This window comes from Atractosteus spatula, chromosome 5 (genome assembly GCF_055471065.1).
Source record: "Atractosteus spatula isolate fAtrSpa1 chromosome 5, fAtrSpa1.hap1, whole genome shotgun sequence".
Lineage (NCBI taxonomy): Eukaryota > Metazoa > Chordata > Actinopteri > Semionotiformes > Lepisosteidae > Atractosteus > Atractosteus spatula.
The window spans coordinates 27,831,546-27,851,709 of record NC_142710.1 but is presented as its reverse complement, the minus strand read 5'-3'; the positions used below and the strand labels follow the sequence as shown (position 1 = coordinate 27,851,709).

The 20,164-nt window shown below is 39.5% G+C and overlaps 1 protein-coding gene across 3 annotated transcripts in view; it reads left to right on the top strand.

The window, feature by feature from the left end:
• ate1 (arginyltransferase 1) overlaps nt 1–20,164 on the top strand; it is a 96,009-nt gene that overhangs the window by 42,268 nt on the left and 33,577 nt on the right. For all 3 annotated transcript variants that reach the window (XM_088917437.1, XM_088917438.1, XM_088917436.1), the window contains 2 exons: nt 7,042–7,223; nt 10,008–10,107. In XM_088917437.1, coding sequence (XP_088773563.1) covers nt 7,042–7,223; nt 10,008–10,107 — 282 coding nt within the window. The remainder of the gene's footprint in view (nt 1–7,041; nt 7,224–10,007; nt 10,108–20,164) is intronic.

Below are 20,164 nucleotides of genomic sequence, written 5' to 3'. Positions count from 1 at the left end.
AATTTGCAATTATTTTTCATATATTCACCTGATTTGGAAGAAGTCTGCTGTGGTGTTTCATGTGTCAGATCACAGCTACAAACCTGGCAGCCGCACACGGGGACAGAATGAGGAAATTTAGGCACTCCTCAGACCTTTCCACTTCTGAGCCAATCTTTTAACGTATCATAGCCACTGTACCCAGAGGTTCAGTGCTGACCGGAGAAGTGTGTCCCTGACCAACAGCACAAATGTCCTGCAAGCATTCAGGAGCCCACATTCTGTAAAAACCAAGAGAACCCTTGCAGATGAATCCCACCCACCTCATGGCAACACAATTGTAATCTGCTGCTTGCGATATCCTTACATGACCCAGGCTTGAACCCGCAATCATAGAGCTTAGAACAAGAGCCTTTACTGGTTGAGTGGCCCTCGACCTGTAAGTTGAATGACTTATGGTGCCTTGTGAAATTATTCACCCCCCTGCAAAATTTCTCTGCCTGAGTTTGCAGTTATGGCGCTTTCAAATAAGACTTTATATTTTCAGTCTAAACAATCTACCGATTAAAGCTAAAAATTCTGATAGTATGTAAATTATATTTCTAAAGAAACTTAGGAGATTCTCAATTGCAGAAGTATTCAACCCATTTAATTTTTCAATCTGACTAAATAACAAAATGACACTGTTTACACTTGATGGTGAAGAAAGCAAAATATCTGACTTTTTTTTCTTTGTAGCTAAATTCATCTAAATGTTTTGGTCTATCAATATATAGTGTAGAGTTGTGATGTTGAAGCTGAACTAAGCTGAGCTGATTATTTTGCTGACAAATGAGAGAAATAGAGTGGCATGCATGTTTGCTTGTTTTTTTATGTGTCTTCTGCATCTTTACCTTACAAATCAGTCTGACTCTGGTCTTCTGTGCTCTGAACAGGAGAAATCTTCAGTAAAAATGATGACGCAGAGTTAGCCACTTGGCTGTTCTTTGAAGTATATACCTATGCAAGGAGTAAACAAACAAAATGCATTGCAGGTTTAAAGGGGAACTGCAATGCTATTTTTATATTTCATGCCTGGAAAGAATAGGCATTGCTGAGTGTATTTCAAAGCACAATAAAAGTAAAAGTTACACAGTAACTTGTAAAACCTCCAATTTGCATCACAAAATAGATTAAATTCCCAGGCATAAGTAGCGCCACATTCTATGATTGAGATCGAGACAATAAAACTACTGGTGACGCGAAGCAGCCATATTACATCATAAAGAGCAGACTTGTGAATACATGTATTTTAATCCAATAGAAATATCGCCCTCGCTGACTAATACCACTTACTTGTTAACTCTGCATGCAGATCACATTGGAACATTTCTGTGGAGAAATATCTCGGCTGCACAACCTGTACTTACTTGCTCATACAGTACTTCACATTGCATTAGTCAGTACAGGGACCAGTGAGCAGGAAGGGCAGCACTACGTTGCAATTCTCACAAACTCTCCCTCGGCGAGACCAGGGCTTTGCAAATATGGCGACTATCCAGTACTTTCAGAAAGTTCAGGATTTTGTGCTTAATGTAGAATTTGTACAAATTTTCTATACCATCAATTAATTTATTTTGTTACCGAGATTAAATAACCGTTCTGAGAAATTGGGACTGTAGTTCCCCTTTAATGCCATTTTTAAAGCCACAAAAATTGCTTGCAACTTTGTAAAGATACAGAAAAGGAATCATTTTAAATGCTTCTTTTAGCATCTTTAGAAAAACCTGGTGATGCACTCAGAGCTGTTAAGAGGGGTTCACTGTCAATCTGATTCTACTATAAAACTGTCCTTCAATGTACAGGAGATTTGGAACAGAAGTAGGAGGCTGCAGAGGTGCTGGCAGTCAAGTATATTTGCAGTTATTTACAGATGGGCTCATTTAAATTCTGTTAGTATAGAAAGTTTGATCTCCAGCTGCTATATGGTGAAAATAGTCCAAGCAGCAGTCTTCCCTGTCAGCTATAAACCTGACCTTTGCACTCTACTGTGAACAGAGATCCTTGAGCATTACATTACAACACAGTATCTCTTGGATTGTCGGTTTCCTCTGAGCGTTTCCCGGAAGATTGAGCCACACAGCACTTTCCAATATAATACACCTGAGAAAACTGTCCTGATGTACAACTTCAACTTCAATTCATAGTAGTATTCTGTAAGACACTGAAAGCACAAGTGCATATTATTTCTGAGTGTGTTGTGCTTTGAGTTTTTCAAAAAAAGCAGGAGTTAAATCCTTGTGATAATGCTGATACTGACCTGACCTCACAAAGTCTCCCATTATCCTTGACAAGTCCTAAGTTAAAATCAATGGTGCAGCATTAGCCTTAGGACGTGTTTTTTACATTAGACAAGTGTTTAGGACCAGATGAGAGGGCCAGAGAACAGACAGAGGTGTGAGTGTGTGATTGTATGTGTAAGGGGTCAGGTTACTTACATTGCAGTGACAAAGATTTTTATAAAGATCTCTTTAGTCTCGATCAGAATTATTTGAGGCAAGGACCAGCTCAGTGTAACCCAGACATTATCAGAACACTCAAACTTCTAAATTTATACCACTGAGTGGCTTTAAATGCTTTTTCGTTTAACAATTAGAGGGTATGCCTTCAACATATCTTAAGTGTATGAATTAACTGCTTGTACAAAGTGCCATATAATCATTCCTCTGCCTCTTGAGTGATCCTGTGTAAGTAAAGTGAAGAAATTAGCATAATAATCCCTGGGTCTTATTTAAAAACCAACTAAAGGAAAATCGCTTGTTGGTACACTGAATGCTTCAGAAATGCAATACAAGTTTTCAACCATAATTATTGTATTATACAAAGCAACTAGCCTTTTAGTGTGATCTTATACATGCCTACAAGGACATAGCTTTGCTGGTTTTGATTACTCTGCAATGATGTTGAAGTTTAGAAAAAAACAAGGGTAATAATTGTAGAGTAATGCAAGTACTCTGTGAATGGTGCTCATGGGAGCGTCACAAAATTGCTATGGCACCAAGGTCCTCGTGTCCTTGATTACTAGGCTCCAGCAGCACTACCATCTGATGAGAAGCATTCATGATCATCCCGGCACCCTTGATCTATGTACAGTGTATGAACTCTGCAACAGGATTTCCCAATGCAAAGACCGCCCAAGACAGGGATACCCAGATCCAGCTCTGGAAGGCTGCTACAGTATTTCTGCAGGCATCATTGGTTGGGTTTCTGAAGTGTTTCAGTAAATTCACCTCCATGCCATTCTGATCTGTCACTCTCCATTGCATTGCATTTCTTTGGTTCATTCCAAGACCTTAAAATGGAACAGTGATACATATTGAATCTTGCTAATAACCACTTAGAAACACAATTGGCAACGTAGACTTAACACCTAAATAGAAAAGATGGATATGGTCCACATGCAGCAGGCAAGCCACCCAAGTATTGGTTCTCAGGCAGTGGCTCCTTGTTTAAGGCTGCTGTGAAGAGCAGGTACCACAGTGCTGCTGGTACTGCTGTCCTGAGCTCTCGGAACAAGGCAGTTATTAGGTTTTATTGAGGAAGATGTAGTACAATCCGGGAGGAGGTGTTCTACAGTAGGAAAACTAGGCTGAAGGAAAACTGTTACCTTCTTCAGTAGAACTACTGCCAGGCCAGTGGTTCAAACGAAGTGTGTTTGATCTGTAAGGGTGCTGTATTGTATTTCACACCCTGAATATCAAAATACTGTCAGTCTTCTAATGAGTTTCATCCACAGTGGTCTAATTAAAAGCAGATGAGTGACCAAACAATGGTTACCAAGTTTCTTTTAGTCTCTTCTGTAGTTTAAGCTTCAGTGTTTGAAGTTGTGGTTATGCGGCCCCATAAGGTAACCTTACAAGAAGTGAGAGAAAGCTTTGTGAAACATGAGCTTCAGAATGGTTTAACTTGAGTTTTATAAAGGGCTTTGAGGTAAGAGGGGGCTGGATTCCATTACTGCAGCCCCCTGGCTTGAGTCAGAGGACACAACAGTGGAGAGGTAGATTCTACAACCTTTTTTAATAAAATCCCAGTCTCATGGATGTTGAAGTTGAAAACACACTCCCTTTAATTGTGGATACTACCCCTGCATTTGGGAACCATTAATATGTGTTCAGGCTACTGTATCACTTTGACAGAGAAGCCTTGTGCTAAAGCTGTCAGATGCTAACACTGGCAACAGATAAACTATGTTAGGGGCTTGCCTTATCTCTCCTTTTTCAAACTGAAAATGGAGAGATAAAGCAATAACACTAAACCAGTTACTTTCAATAAAGGATGCAGACATCATGGCTCAGACAGGATTGTTTCTGCCCAGACTCCATGTATTTAGTAAAATCTTAATATATAATTACATTACCTTCTAGTGACATTTAGTGGAATTTAAAACCGTCCGTCTTCGGCTTGTCTGAGGTGGTTTAAGGCTGTCTAGAGCTCGTCCATTTCTCGTGCACTTAATGAAGGGGATGTAGTCTCAGTTTATCAGAGCCTGATGTGAAAAGATCTCAGCACAGGTGCTAGGTGGCAGGGAGAATCAGTGTCAGACTGCCTCAACACTGGATAAGCAGACGTGAATGGTGTGAAGAGCCTGTAGAGATTGCTTACATAGACAATACAGAACTCACTTCATCCAGAAGTTTGAAGCAAAGATGAAAAAAAGTATCTCACCATCTTTTCAAGCTGTTTTCGACATAATCTGCTACAATGTCCCTCTTGGGAATAAGGCCTGCATTTCTTGAAAGCAATTTCCCTTGCTATACATCTCTATAAACTAGAAGAAAACAGCCCCGGTACTGTTGTACTGTAATGTTTCAGTAATCAGGCAGTAGAGACATTTAATGTGTTGTTCCTAATGTTTACCCTAGGCAGCTGTCCACTGTAGCTTGTTGAGGATTCATAAAGCAGTTCTAAAGAATAAAGGGTTCAGTTTTAAGGAGTAACAATATAGAATTGACAATATCATTTGTGAATTAGAAGTTTATTTCAAGTAAAAAAAAAGCTTTGGAAGTGATGACCTGTCTATTTCTGGTAATTTCTCTATATTATCTTTTTAATAGGAAAATTCTAGCAGTTCATTTCCTGTATTGCTCTCTTATCAGTGTAGGATGGGGAAATTCGAAAGAGGAAATTTGAGAGCAGCTGCCATTAGTCTTGCAGAGAGGGTGACCATTTATCATTGTGCCCCAGAGGAGAGACAGGGGTCTTAAATCTCAAGAAATTAAACTTTATGTGATTACAATTTGTATTCTTAGCCTTGTGTCACTTAAACAAATAAGAAAACTGGCTTAAATCCTTATTTTCTTGTGATATTTCATAGTATTATTGGAATCTTTCAGAGATCACTGCTGATTTCAGTGTCTATGTCATCTATTTCCTCTGGGTAGCAGACAGCATGCAGCCAGCAGCTACAATAAAAGTGGAGTACAGCAAGGACTTTGTGAATTTACTTTAAACCTCTAAACTACTTACTGCCATCACTGCTGTCTTTTGCCATCTTTATAACAGCCATCTGTCCCTGGGCCATGGCGTCTTTCTCAAGGGGAAGTAACTTTTCACTGCCTTCCTCTCCTTTGGCCTTTTCTTGCCCTTTTTATTTAGTTAATGTCATCAAATGGATGTAAAGACTAGGGCTTTCCACCCATTTTAATATCTAATTTTAAAACGCTGACACTTTGGGTTGCTTTCCTGTTTGTGAATGCTTTCAAGTGCTGCTATCTCCAGCAGATGCCTCCTCTAATGGCATGCGCTAAAGTGGCCTGTGCTTTTCCAAAAATTTGCTCTGGAGCTGTGAAGAATTCAAGGTCAACAAAGTCACATTAATCTTAACAGTCTTACTTGAATCGCTACAGAAAATCTGCACGTGTCGAAGCTCCTTACTAAGGACTTGCTTTTGGTGCCCTGGCTTGTGTGATTTAACTTTCTGTTTCCACCTTCTGTTCTGATACTGTGTCTTCCAGTAAAGCCAATGAGTACAGAGCCCTGCTCTATACTTCCAAAGCACAGAAATGTTCTGTAACTGTATTCCAGCTGTATTCTAGAATGGAATCTCAAGGTAATGCTTGTGCTTTCAAGAAATGCCATAAGATTTGTGCAGTTGCATTGTTTTAATGATTGCAGTAAGTTACGGTTAGTATACCAGCAAGCAGAATATTAAACCACAGACAACAGAGCATGGTAAGAGCATTTTTATATCCCAAAGCTAAAACGTTTTTTTCTACCGGCAGTAAATTGCTAAGCCCATTTGTGGAAGGTGGCATGAGGGATCTGTCATAACTACTCTTCACGTGGTGACAGATAGTGGGGAAAAAATGGTTACTCTGTTCTGCCGAATGGTCAGTTTTAATAATAATTATAATTGCTGACACTTATATAGCGCTTTTCTGGACACTCCACTCAAAGCGGTTTACAGGTAATGGGGACTCCCCTCCACCACCACCAATGTGGTGATGCGATGCAATGTGGTGGTGATCCACCTGGATGATGTGATGGCAGCCATAGTGCGCCAGAACACTCACCACACATCAGCTATCAGTGAGGAGGAGAGCAGAGTAACGAAGCCAATTGATAGAGGGGGATTATTAGGAGGCCATGATTGGTAAGGGCCAATGGGAAATTTGGCCAGGACGCCGGGGTTACACCCCTATTTTTTTTTTGAGAAACACCCTGGGATTTTTCATGACCACAGAGAGTTAGGACCTCGGTTTTACGTCTCATCTGAAGGACAGCGCCTGTTTACAGTATAGTGTCCCAGTCACTATACTGGGGCATTAGGACCCACATGGACCACAGGGTGAGCACCCCCTGCTGGCCCCACTAACACCTCTTCCAGCAGCAACCTTAGTTTTTCCCAGGAGGTCTCTCATCCAGGTACTGACCAGGCTAAAACCTGCTTAGCTTCAGTGGGTTGCCAGTTGTGCGTTGCAGGGTGATATGGCTGCTGGCTCATAATTTTAGTCTTTATCTTTTCTTGTATTCTTATGACAAGTGCTTTGATGATTTAAGAGCACATTTTTTTTCTCTCCCCAGGCTGAAAGTGCCCCAGACGGACCAGATTGTGGCTATGGTTCCTTCCATCAGCAGTACTGGCTGGATGGCAGAATAATTGCAGTGGGAGTGATTGACATCCTTCCTACCAGTGTGTCCTCAGTGTACCTGTACTATGACCCAGACTTCTCCAGCCTGTCTCTGGGGTCCTACACTGCCCTCAGGTGACGTTTCACCCCTAAACACTTACACGTCAGTATGCTGGGAACCCCCGTCTTCACATTAGCTACCAGCAGAATTTCCTTACAGGATACAAGGTTGGCAGTGTAGTTCCTATTGCATAGTTTCATCCATTTCAGGTGTTACAAACTCCCAGCTGTTGTATATAATTATACTCAAGAAAGATTTAATTATTATTTTAACGATGTGCCTTTATACAAATTTATTCAGGTAAGTTAACAGGCTTTAAATTTCTAGAAACTGTTGAAAGGTCATATACAAGGCCTTTCCAAATTCACAGTTATTTTTTGTAAATGTCTCATTTTTCAAAATGTCTTAGTTTCGCATTTTATGGCATGGATATTTTAAATACCATGTGACATTGCATTTTAAGTTTCTTCTGCAATTATTAATATACAGTACATTTCAGTTCCCCAATTTTGTTCAATAGAGAACTGTTCTTACTCAGTCTGAGGTATGTTGATGATTTATTTGATGATTTCCAGTATGTTTGCGGTTAAAAAAGCACTCCTTACAACTTATGAATGTAGTATTCATACCATTCCACAAATGCGGACCTTGAAACCCAGGTTTCCTCTGGTTTTCATTTCATTGTAATTTTTAATTAGGTAAATAGCCTCATTATATGCTTAATTTAACCACTTTAACCTTAGATGTTAAACAAGTAATGATTTGAAGAAATCTATAAAACCTGATTAGCAGGGATCCTTAATGACCAGATCTGTACAGCACTATTGTATACGCATGATAAAGCCCAGTTTTTTATCTTTATTTTTTTTTTTGCTAGCACAACATTTTAAGAAAACTCCTTGGAATGTGAGGTTTACATATCATAGCTGTCCTCGCTTGTCTGGAAACAAAATGGGTGCTGTTATTGTGTGGTGATTTCTATATTGCTTGACAGTTATTCCTTGTCTTGACTTTATGTAAAAGGCTCAAGTTTTGATTAGGCAAGTCTGCAGTGGTTTTCTTATTGGAAAAGTGATCAATGTTTGGCTGTTAAAAAAGGAAACATATTCATGAAGTATTCTTACCTTTCTACAGTTTATACAGTCTGTGGATGCTTAGTTATAACTGCTTTTCTTATGTGGGGCTTAACATCTCTTTTAACAGATGTCAAACTGCTGCTGAACTATTAGTTTAAGACCCTTGTATAAGCCTGTTTAATCTGTTACCTTAAAAGAAAGTTACCCTTGGCATGACTTTCCAAGAGTCTAACTTTATAGCATGAAAAAGCCTTTTCAGTTATTTTTCTGCATATGTGGGTGATTTCAGGCTGTATATTCTCAGTGTTTCTACAGCTATTCCCCAGGATGTGTTACCAGTTTCCCCTACCTTTTAAATTTGCTTATAAAAGGAAGCTGTGTGCCTGTGCCAACAAGTAGGAATCCTGATTAAGACAATCTGAATAAATATGCTGATTTCAAACTTAAAAAAAAAATTAGCTCAAGTCATCAAAAACTTAACTTCAGGCCCTACAGTCCTGTCCAAGAGAAACAAACCTAAATCTCTTCTCTGTATACTGTATGCACAAGAGGTCCCATTCTGTCACGAAAAAGAGGAAGAAATATTCTTAAGTTGTTTGTAGACAATGTTTTTTTGTTTAATCATGCTCAGGTCCTTTTAAACTATTTTTGTACCTGCTGCTTTTAAAAACCCCATCACTGTGTGCAGTTAAAAAAGTGGGCACTGCTGAACCAGCACAAATCCAGAAAGAGCATGACCATGTTCTTAGATGTAATAGCCTGGGAAGTGTCTTATCCCTTTTCATTTTCCAGTAACACAGAGGGCTTGGATTGTAAATCTTTTACAATACTGTTAGCGTGGAATTCTTTTTTGTTAAGACAAAACCAATCTACATTTTAAATAAAATAGATAATTACGAAGCTCAGTTTTGAGCCGTGAAGTATTTTTGGAAGGTTATGTGCCTGATAAAAACTAGATATAATCGAACACTGATTACTAGTCTGCGTTTAGCTGTTGTGTCTGAAACTGAGTGGAAAGGCAGCGCACTGGGATTTTGAGGTGACACCATTCTACCTGGGATAGGGTGGATCTTTGTCATTTTAGCTACGGAATAGGCTTTGGGCTCCTCTCCTTGTACCCTTCTTCGCTCTTCTCTTCTTCTCTCAAGCAGCTATATTTGCATATGAATTGGTGAGGAAGATGAAGTGCCTCTCATGGGTTTTCAGAAGTAAGAGAAAGATTTAGAACTGGGGGGGGTGGACGTTTCTTAAAATAGCGCTTATGCTGTTGTACTGTTGTCTTCAGCCCAGCTGGTCATCATTGCAAAGGCTGGTGTCTGTAATAGAAAAGGCTCCTATGTGCATATTAATATTAACAAGAGACCTTAAAAGGGTGTATATAATTGTTCTCTGTTTGAATTTCAGATCAGCCTCTTAATGAGAGGCGATGCCTGGATAATAGAGGCTTCAGCATTCAGCCAGTGGAGGTGGTGGTGGGGGGGCAGAGGGATTTGTGAATGGCCCCCTCACCTCTATCTGCTCCCTCGTCATTCATATTCATTTCAATTCTCCGTCTGCTTTTGTCGGGGGGCTGGGAATGTTGAAACCTGCCCTTTCCGCGGGCTGCAGTTTGGCAAAGGTTTGACCTAGAAGTGTTTTTCTCCAGTGCAGCTAGCTTTAAGGGGAAGAAAGCCTATAATGAATAGAGAGAGTGAGAAAAAGAACGAAAGGCGGGGGGGGGGGGGAGACCTGAATGTGTTCCTATTGAAACTGAAGTGCTTTTTTTCTTATCTCTTCGTGCAGGGAAATCGCTTTCACCCGACAGCTCCATCAGAAGGCTCCCAAGCTCTGTTTTTACTACCTGGGCTTCTACATTCACTCTTGCCCTAAGATGAGATATAAGGTATGGAGAGTTAGCTGTCTGCATGGTTATAATCCTGTTCTAGTCTGCTCAATGTGGAGATAGCCCTGGTCTTGGCATGAGCAAATGCATTTCTGTTTGTTTATGCTCAGGCATTTCTTGGGTTTTATATAGCCAGGGCAGTAATAACCCACTTCTGGTGTTAACATAATTCTCTTAATCTTTTACCGTGGAGGTAAAAAAAGTGGTAGTGGAGGCAGGTCTTCATAAGAAGTATCACTTTCGACTGAAATTTATTTCATCCCAAAATGTTTCAAGTCTGAGTATAAGACACCGTATTCCAGGGATAATTTAGTAGGTAAAACACAAAGATTCACCATTCATCTTGACATGTGGAAAAATATGTAAGAGTACTGTCTTGAGTGTTAGGACTCCTTGGTTTCTAAACATTAGAAATCTTTCTAGACCTGCATCAGTTTTTTCAATTTTGCAACAATTCCTAACTTTTTATTACTGTACATCAAAATCACAATAACTTCATGCACATAATGGGATTTTGAATCTACAGTCATTCATGTTACATGATATAGGCCAAACCTGATACTTAAGTTGTTCACATTAATATTAACCAGTTTCACACAGTTAAAATGACATGAGTCAGGTTTTACATGTTAGAGTCTGTTACATGTTAGACTGTTAGTATCTACCAGTTTTTACTGGTAGATAATACTTTACTGGTAATAATACTTGATTATTAAAGAATTTAAGGCCACAGATATAGTGGCAATCATGCTAGAAACAGGTGTCATGCAACCATGAGTGCAGAAACAAAAGCTAACCTCATCAGGGTACAAAATATCAAAAATGACCATTCAAAGTCACCCACATGAATGTGTCATTTAAACTTGTATTGCAAGGACAAAGTGTCTTCTGACAGCAAATGACTCAAACATGCCAAACATCATATAAATGACAACTGAAACAATGCCCTATGGATAGATTAAATGAAAATTGAGATTTTTTTTACTTACTTACCCGCATTATGTGTGGCTTAAAAAAGATGAAGCTCATGTTAAGGAAACACTCGTGCCCATGGTGAAATATTGCTGAAACTACAGTACGTATGTTATGTTTTGGGGTTGTTTTATGGGTCCTGCAGCCCTTGTTAAGATAGTGGGAATAATTAACTACATCACGTATCAGGAGATTTTGGCCAGACACCTGGATATTTCTGCCAAGAAGCTCAAGCTTGGATGAAAGTAGACCTATCAGCATGACAATGATCCAAGACATACATCAAAATTGACAAAGGAATGGTTAACTGTGCACAGAATAAGTGTTGTTGACATTATTCTAACTCAATGTGGCAGTTTACTAATTGTAACCAAAGGGTCTGAAGAGTATAGAGCAGTTTTATATGGAGGAATTTCATAAATATACCCTCTGAAGTGCCAGAATCACATAGATCATTAAAGAAGTGTCTAGTCTGTGTAATCCCTGCCAGAGGAAATTTACAAAACACTGACTACAAGGTTGTGAATAATTGTGACCCTCGTGTTTTCTGGCTTTAAAATATTGATGACAAATATGACTTTGCTATGCGCAAAGCTATTAAGATTTCTGTGCACTACTTTAAAATTTATATCAGAAACATCTGATCTGTAAATCTTTATTACTTAACGTTCATTGTTCCTATTTCATCAGGGGTATGAATAAATGTGGTGGGCCCTCTTTGTATTGTAATTATCTGCATTTGGAAACAATTTCTTGTCTTGGTGTGAGCTCAAGTATTGGGAATCATTTCTCTTTGCTTATCTGGCCTTTTTTTGCTTTACCACCGTTTGAAACTATTTCCAGGTTTAGACATTCCAGTTTCTCTCAGCATAAACAGTAAGGACATCTGAAAGCACCTTTTGATATTTTTGACATCTAAAAAAAGTATATATTGCTTCAGTTTGCTGCTCATTATTGAACTCCTTTAACAACATAAAAACATAAGAACAGTTTTGTAAATAATAGAAACAAAAATAGTATTTAATTTGTGGCCTACTCAGGTTTAACTCAAAAAGGAGCCATTGCAGACCTATCAGTGGACTTCCTCTATTTGAAATTGTATAATGAGTCAAGTAATGGTGCCAAGGATACAATCTCAAGCTCTTTAAATGACACCTGACCGGTGTAAAAAAATACCCTTTAGACAGAGACCTATAAAATTTGCTGGAAAGTGGCCCTTAAGGAGTTGAATTAGACATCCCTGCTTTAAGAAATAGATCAGGGCTGTTTGATTTGGAAATGTTTTAGATTTTTATTTAACCGCGTGTAATAGTGAGGTGGGAGTGAAAGTGTTTTCTCTTCCTAATTCGGCAAGAAGTGTGTGTCCAGAATAAGCTTGGACGGGCCTGCGACGTGACCTTTGTTTTCACTGTATGAGCTGCACAATCTTTCAGAATAAGAAGCTGTTTCTCTTCCATTCTAGATCCAATCAGATTTATTTCCAGTATTTTCAGAGAGTGGCACGGACTTGCCAAGCAGAAGCAAAACTTTCAGCCTCTGTGTAAAAAATGAGTAAAAATTGTCAGGGACAGAAATGTTAAATCTGTAGATCTAAAACAATATAACAACATAAGCTCAGCTTTGGTGTGTCTACAGATAGGGGAGATTGGGCATTCCTTGTAATAGCTAGAAAGGATAGTATTGTGTTTTTTTTTTAATCAATTAACATCAATATAGTCATCAAGGTAAATGATAAAGCAATCACCGTGCTAAAGAATGGTGATGGGTCATGGAGGATTTAAGGAACAAAGCACATTTGAGAATATTTGAATTGGGACCAGCTGATTTATTGAAAAGGAATGTAAATAACTGATGTAAAAGCCATCTGGGGCTCAAGGCTGGAGAAATAATTTATAGTTGAGGGAAAGGTCAGTGACAGAGCCATGCAATGAGAGAGAATGCACTGCAGAGGAGACAGGAGCTGCAGAGTGCTGCCTCTGTGTAGCTGTGCCATCCAGTCCAGGAGCTCACAGGATAACAAAGCTTCTTGTCTGAGGCCAGCTTGCACAGCTCGGACTTCCTCTAGCTGCCATTCGCCTTGATTGATGCCCAACCACCCCTCCCCCCACCACACCACCTTCCCTTCTGCAGCTGTGCCAGAAACAGACTCTGGATAATGGAGAGGAGAGGGGGAAACTTTTCACAGTTCTGTCACAGCCTGCTCAATGGCAGCATCAGGCAGGAAATAGCCCATTCATTGCCCCCAATGCCTTCTATCCTTCTATGGGTCTCACTGTACTGGAGCTCTAAATGGGCTTTTTTTTTTTTCGGGGTGCTCAATAAAGTTATCACTCAGGGAATGGTATTACTTGTTTTGTTAGCCATGGAGGCTGAAAGGAAATCCTTTGTTTATTTGTTAATAAGTGCATAATTAAAACTGGACACAAAGGGGCTGTGGGAGTCAGGCTGGAGTTCAGAGTTGGCGAGGGACGCTGCTCTGATGTGTCCCTGAAAGCACAGGGTTTTTATTTTTTATCTTTGGTTACCGCTACTGCTGACGGTGCTGTCTTTGGTATTTAACACCTCCGTGGCCCTGGTTAGATAGAGTGTAATGGGGAAGGGTAGGTCACACAGTTCTCACCATCAGAGGTGAGGAGCACGGGGCATCCTGTTGCTGGGTAGTATATCTACCCCTACTTCCGCTGCTGATAGCCTGGTGAGGAAAAGGGGGCTTTCGGACTGAGCCTGGAGCACAAGTTTGTTTCTGTATGCAGATAATGTACTGAGACAAATTAAAAATGCTACAAATTGGTTGTATTTGCATATTGGTTTTGTTATGAATAATAACATTTTTTCTTCATCTCATGACCTCTTGTAAGGTCATTGTCTATGCACACACCCTTACATACATACCTACTATACACACTCATGTTTTTACTTGCCTGTGTAACAGGATTCTGGTTTGTCAGCATCGCTTGTTGTATTGTTATTATTTTGTCCGTCTTGTGTATTATGCTATGCGATTGTATTGTTTTTTTATTAGTCCTATTTGTTTAATAACTGCCAGCTACAGATTTAGACTCTAAAGGGCTAAAGTGAGTGGAGTCTTGCCCTGTCCATTAGAGAAATGCTTTAAATGCTTAGACTTTCTCTTACCTTTGTTTCTCTGTATTATTGAGTTTTTTTGCTTAACCAATTTGGCTTTGACAATTTTTCCATCTTCCTAGTACCTTATGACCTTAGAGATACTTCCTGGAGCTTCCACAGGCAAGTTTATCGCAGGTTCCTATACTCATCTGTTGCATTTTTAATACCTCTCAATAAATATAATGGGAGAGAGGGAGACTCGTTATTATACCTGAAGGTGCAATTTGTTTTTACAGCAGCAGTTGGTACACAGGCGGAAAGGAAAAAACGACAACAACAATACGCATACATACAGTGCAGTCCGTAAGTATGTGGAGAGTGACACAATTTTTTTATTCTCCAGCACATTGGATTTGAAATGAAACAATGACTCATGTTGGTCCTCCTGTTGAGAGACAACAGCAACAGACTCCAGATGCAAATGCCACATCTAGAATCAACTCTAAACCTTGCCAAGAAACAACTGAGCAGCCAATTGTTCAATTACGTTTGGTCCCCTAAAAGACTATGTATAAAAAGGGCTGTGATTCCTATATGGCTCACCCAATATAGACGTAAATTAAAGCTGACATTCTGCACTTTAACCTCAGTCATTGCTTATTTCAAATCCAATGTGCTGATGTACAGAGCCAAAACAGCAAAAATTTTGACACTGTCCAAATACTTAAGGACTGCACTGTATTTACATAGAAAAGTAATTCAACAAGGGGTGTGAAGGATCATCACAGATGGATTTTGCTTTATGCAAACACATGTATGATAGATGGAGGAGAGGGCTGGAAGATCAGCACCAATGACCTTCTGACATAGTTTCACAAGGCTGCCCAGTTTGTTCTCAGATTCAGGTTAACAAACCAGCAGATCAGCATAAAAGTTAAATGGATTCAAGGAGGGTACTGACTACCCATGATACCTTTTTTCTCTTGGTATATTATAAATATCAGAGAAAAACAAATGGAGGCAAGCAAAATAAAGCCTCAGATGCCAATCACTCAGGAGCCTTCAGAAACATCCAGTTTTTCTGAAATCTGGTGCTTTCCCTTTATCCCATGGGTAGGAATACAGTAGGTGATTAGCAAACCCAGTTTCCTCAAGATCCAAGCATGGGCAAATGCTGTTGGGAAAACTTAACTTTCAGGCCATTCCAGATGGTTTTTATATGGCACTAGCATTTGGGATTACTGGACTGGAGTTACTTGGGCATTGCGCTGTCAAGTGTCTGTGTACATATATTTCATCATGGTCATTTAGCTAAATGTTTCCGAATGCAATTCCAGTGCTTTGCTGGGTACACAGCCTGTAGACAGAAAAGGTTAGATACCTGTGTAGTGAGGCCAATGCATCTACCTGACAGCTACCTGACAGCTACAACACTTCAGTAAGGGAAAAATGGCTGTTCTTTTAGTGGAGTATGGAGTGAATCTTCATTTTTACTTCCAAGTTATTGTCAGCAACAAGAAGCTTTTATAGGTGGCTGAATCAAAACGTAGAATGATGGGTTAATTGCTTAGAAAGAACTAAACTTCACCCTTGTTTCTCTAAACATTTGTAACAAAAATGTGTTCAGAACGGAGCATGTTTTTGCCAGCTAGCTGAGGATTGAATGATATATTATGTTATATTATATTGTAGTTTTTTTTCTCCATGACTCTCTCTTTTGTGCTTACACTTCAAAGTGCAATGCTGACAAACATCAGAATGGAAGATTGAAGGTGGTGATAGTAAAGCAGTAGCTTTCAGAGCAGCTGAAGGGGCCATTTTCCATTTACACTGACATTGGTCTTTAGACAGACCTCACAAACAGCTGGTATCTCGCTGGTCTTGAAGGGATTGTCAGAATGTAGGCCAGGCTAGAGCTTTATAGTACTGTGCTGAGCCTGGCATTATGCAACTGGTCTCCTGTGTGTTGGATCAGCAAGAATTCATTAATCACTGGCTCACCAGCACACCATGTCAGTAGAAATCTCCTTTTAAACACAGTCATGCAGCTTTGTGCTATGTTGTCCCAGCTTGTTATGGGCCATAAATCATATGGAGGTGGAGATATGTATGGAGAAATAATTCGGCCACAGTTACATTTCTGGGGATAATTTCTCTTCTGTAAATGTGTCTAAAGTTAGGAAAGCAGGAAGCAAGAGTACAGAAACTTTGGGATATAAGTTATTTAATTTATGTATCCATGAATATATGTCCAAATGTATAAAGCCCTGCCCTATTAAATGAGCTTGTAAGGCTGGTACTGTGTGTCTAGATGTTGGTGAAAAAATAAACACTATTATTATCACTAGTACTGGGAAAATTGAATACATGTATATATGTATATGGTACGACTCACCAGAACACAAACAGCCCAAATATACTAAAAGGAATTATCCAGTGTGTATTATACGGTATGTATTGGGGTCATCTGTGTTATTTTTGCCAAGCTCTATGTGAATGAAGGTTGTGTCATGAACAAACTTAGCAGAACAGTGACAGCTGTAAACAGCTTCTTTGCTATGGTCAGCCTGTGACTCCTGCTGTCTGCACTTATGCAATTGATCAGTCCTGTTGTCTGCCCTGAAACCCTTAAATACTGCCATTACTGACATATAACTTCACTAGCCTGAGTGAAACTCCCAAGAGCCTCATGACTTATAGCTTATGAAGGTTTTGTAAAACAATCCACTTTTATTGCTTGCCCTGTGGCGCTTTGGTACTGAAAGGGATGAAATTCCTCAGGCTGTACAACGTCTGCCACATCTCACTGTGCTTTTGAAGTGTCTCAGTATGTGAAACTGTCCAGGAAAGGACATTGCTGTTCTTGAATGCCTTTTTTCCCGGGGGGTGGGCACTCTCAGTGTTCTGGTCAGGGAACGGAGTTGAGCCTCAGTATTCCGCTGTGTTGTGATGGGTCTGTTCCCATTTGGGGGGGATTTTCTGCCGCAGAGTTAGGAGGGTAATTTGACAACCAGTGTTGAGGAGAGCTGCCAGCAAGATTAATTCAAGATCACAGCCTGCTGAGACCAGCTACCCGCAGAATGGTACACAAGGGGGACGTTAATCCTGTCTAATTTGTGACCTCTTGCCACCAGAAAGACTCTGTTTGCCACATTAGTGTCTTACACATTAGTGTTCATGGGTTCACGTCTCATCTGGAGCAGTTCATGCCCTCCTGAGTAGTATTTCACTCTTTAATTTAAATGGAAAAGACTTACGGGGTTTCAGTTAAGTAAAAGTAGATATTAGTCTTCTTAATTCATTGTGGTTCCTTCAGAGAAAATGAACTGAAGGGAAAGAAAGACATTCATTCTAACACTGGAAGTAGAACAGCTGATCTTTTTCGGCTGAAATGCTGAGACTCCCAGAGCTGTGTCCTTACTCTCCATCTATTAGACTGATAAGGGCTGCGGATACAGTGCTGCATGAGGCTGCGTTTCCCATGCAATACAGATACGCTCTGTTCAGTGATCCATTGCCTCTTAAAAAGTGTTATCTTCTAGGTTTCTTACATCATTGCCATGTGTTTTGTGGATCATTGGTATATTAATGCCTTCTGTCAGCTGATTAAAAGTGAAGTCAGTACTGATGAATTGATTTATCTAGTGCTACCTGCTGTATTTTGTAACTGTATTTGCTGTTTTGTAACACAACACTGAAGACAATTTTTTATAATGACAGGTAGCCAAATGTAAAAAAACACTGTTTTTGTCCAGAAATTCCTTTCAGGCTAAATAAATGGGTGGGTGATATTACGTGTGACGAACACGGAACCTTTTTCATTTAATATAGCTCAGCCAGACCTTTCTTAACACCAGGCACAGGATGAAAGGATGAAACTTTAAAGTCAATATTTTTTCTCTTCTCTCTTGGCTTTTTGCACTGCTGTCAGATTTTTCTCTTTTCTCTTCATTAATAGAGAGCTGGTGAACTGTGAGTTCATGCGAGGAGAGTCTGTAGAGTGTGCTCAGGCACAGTGACCATGAGCTCTCATCTATCAGAGAGACAGTCTCCCTCAACACAGTGACACGTTCACATGGGCAGCAGCCCTCTGCTTGCTCAGGCAGAACGACTGACACCCTCACACTGTCTGTGATTATGACTGGTGAAATCTGGCATAAATGCTGCGCTAGCGAGTGTTTATATTGGCCTGAATTATGCATCTACAATCTGATCATACTCACAAAGCATATCTGATGAGATTTTGGGGCAGATGGTATTCTTCAACCAATAATGCATCCATCAAAAACTCCAACTTGTGACTTTCCCTTTTGAATTTACTCCTCTGAAACCAAAATGTCCTAACAAAAATAAGCAACTCTTGATCTATGCAATTAGACCCAGGGCTGATTGATGAATAAGTTATTCTCGGATAGCTATGAATCTGCAGGCCAAGGTACTGTCAAGAGATTCTCATCCCATTTCCATTCATAATTCTTCATTTAAATTTGCTCTAATTCAAAAACTTGTAATGTTTTTTCCCACATCATGCAGCAGCCTCTAACTCTTAAACACCAGAAAAAAAAACATCAGACTTCTGTGTGGCTTCTGATTTTTTCATCCAGTCTGACCACTTTGTTTAAACTGCCTATTATTGGACTCTGATAGTATATGTTGAGGGTTTAAGACCTGGGTTTTTATTTGTGACATGCTGACACTAATGGGCCATGTGGTTATAATCTAGCTTGGCATATTTCAAAGGCTTTTGTTCCAGAAAAAAGTTTTGTTCCCTGGGTACAGAAAAGTACTCTTCATTTTTTATAGTTACAAATCTACCAAGATATGACACAGGATTGGAAAGTATATTTATATAAGTGAATTCCGTTCAGTGTGCCCAGTATAACTGTAGTCACTGTCATGGCATCATCCAACCTTTCCACCTGATTCCCATGTGTTTAGTGTCTAACTGGACTGGATATCATGTACTATATATTTATAATTCTCAGCATTCTACAAGAGTCTTTATTAGGTCTTATAGCTTAGAATACTTCATTGTACAGTATCGGTAAGTAATCAAGGCAAGCTAGCAGCTTTTTTTCCCCAAACTGTATAGTGGAAAGCAGAGCTCAGTCAGTGCTGAATTAAACTGAAAATTGGTTATACATTCCAATTCAGTTCTTGACTTGGAATTTGATTTGAACTAGTCTCAAGGATACAACATTAGAATTTGAAATGGAATGAAAGAAATTGAATTCATTCCATGAAATTCAATGAAATTCGACTTATTTTAAAAACATGAATGTCTTATTTGTTTTTAGACATCACAAGAAACACTGCTGATTAATTGTAATAGCGATTTCATATTTTTCCCGACTGTCAAAAATATGGTTCAAATGTTTGATTTTTAAAAATGATTTTCTGTTCAAATGTCCAGACCATATACTGTATCAGTCTATTAATCTTTTGTTTTCTTCTAAGTCAAATTATCCACTTATGTTTTGGTACATTAAAAATAGGATGATATGAGGGATACAATGCAAAAAGCTGAAGACATCTGCCTTTTCTGAAGCTCTGTTGTCAAGCAGGGACATGAGCTCATTTTTTGGAATCACAGGCTACTTCATTCTAGATTTCTCTTCAAAGTTTCCCGCTGACATGTCAATGCTTCAAAGACAAACATACAGCAGAAAACATCTGTAGTGTATGAGCAGACTGTTGCAAGCTGCAGCATACACGGCACGACAGTATCAGTGACCAAGACTGATAATGTCGCCAACATGGTGCAGGCGTTTGTTCTGTTTTCCCCATTAGAGGTCCCAGGTGGTGAAACTGATGACATGAGGCAGCTGTCCTTGAACAGAGCCCATATTTCATCCATGCAGTACTGCTTGTTGTCCAGGCCTTGCAGGCCCTCTCAAATCCTTGATGGTAATGATCCCCAAAATTTGTGACATTTTGTCACACATCTACGAAACCCCATTAACTCTTGGAGGAGGTTTTCTACTCGAGCTGGAAAATGACACCTGTTGGAATAGCCAGT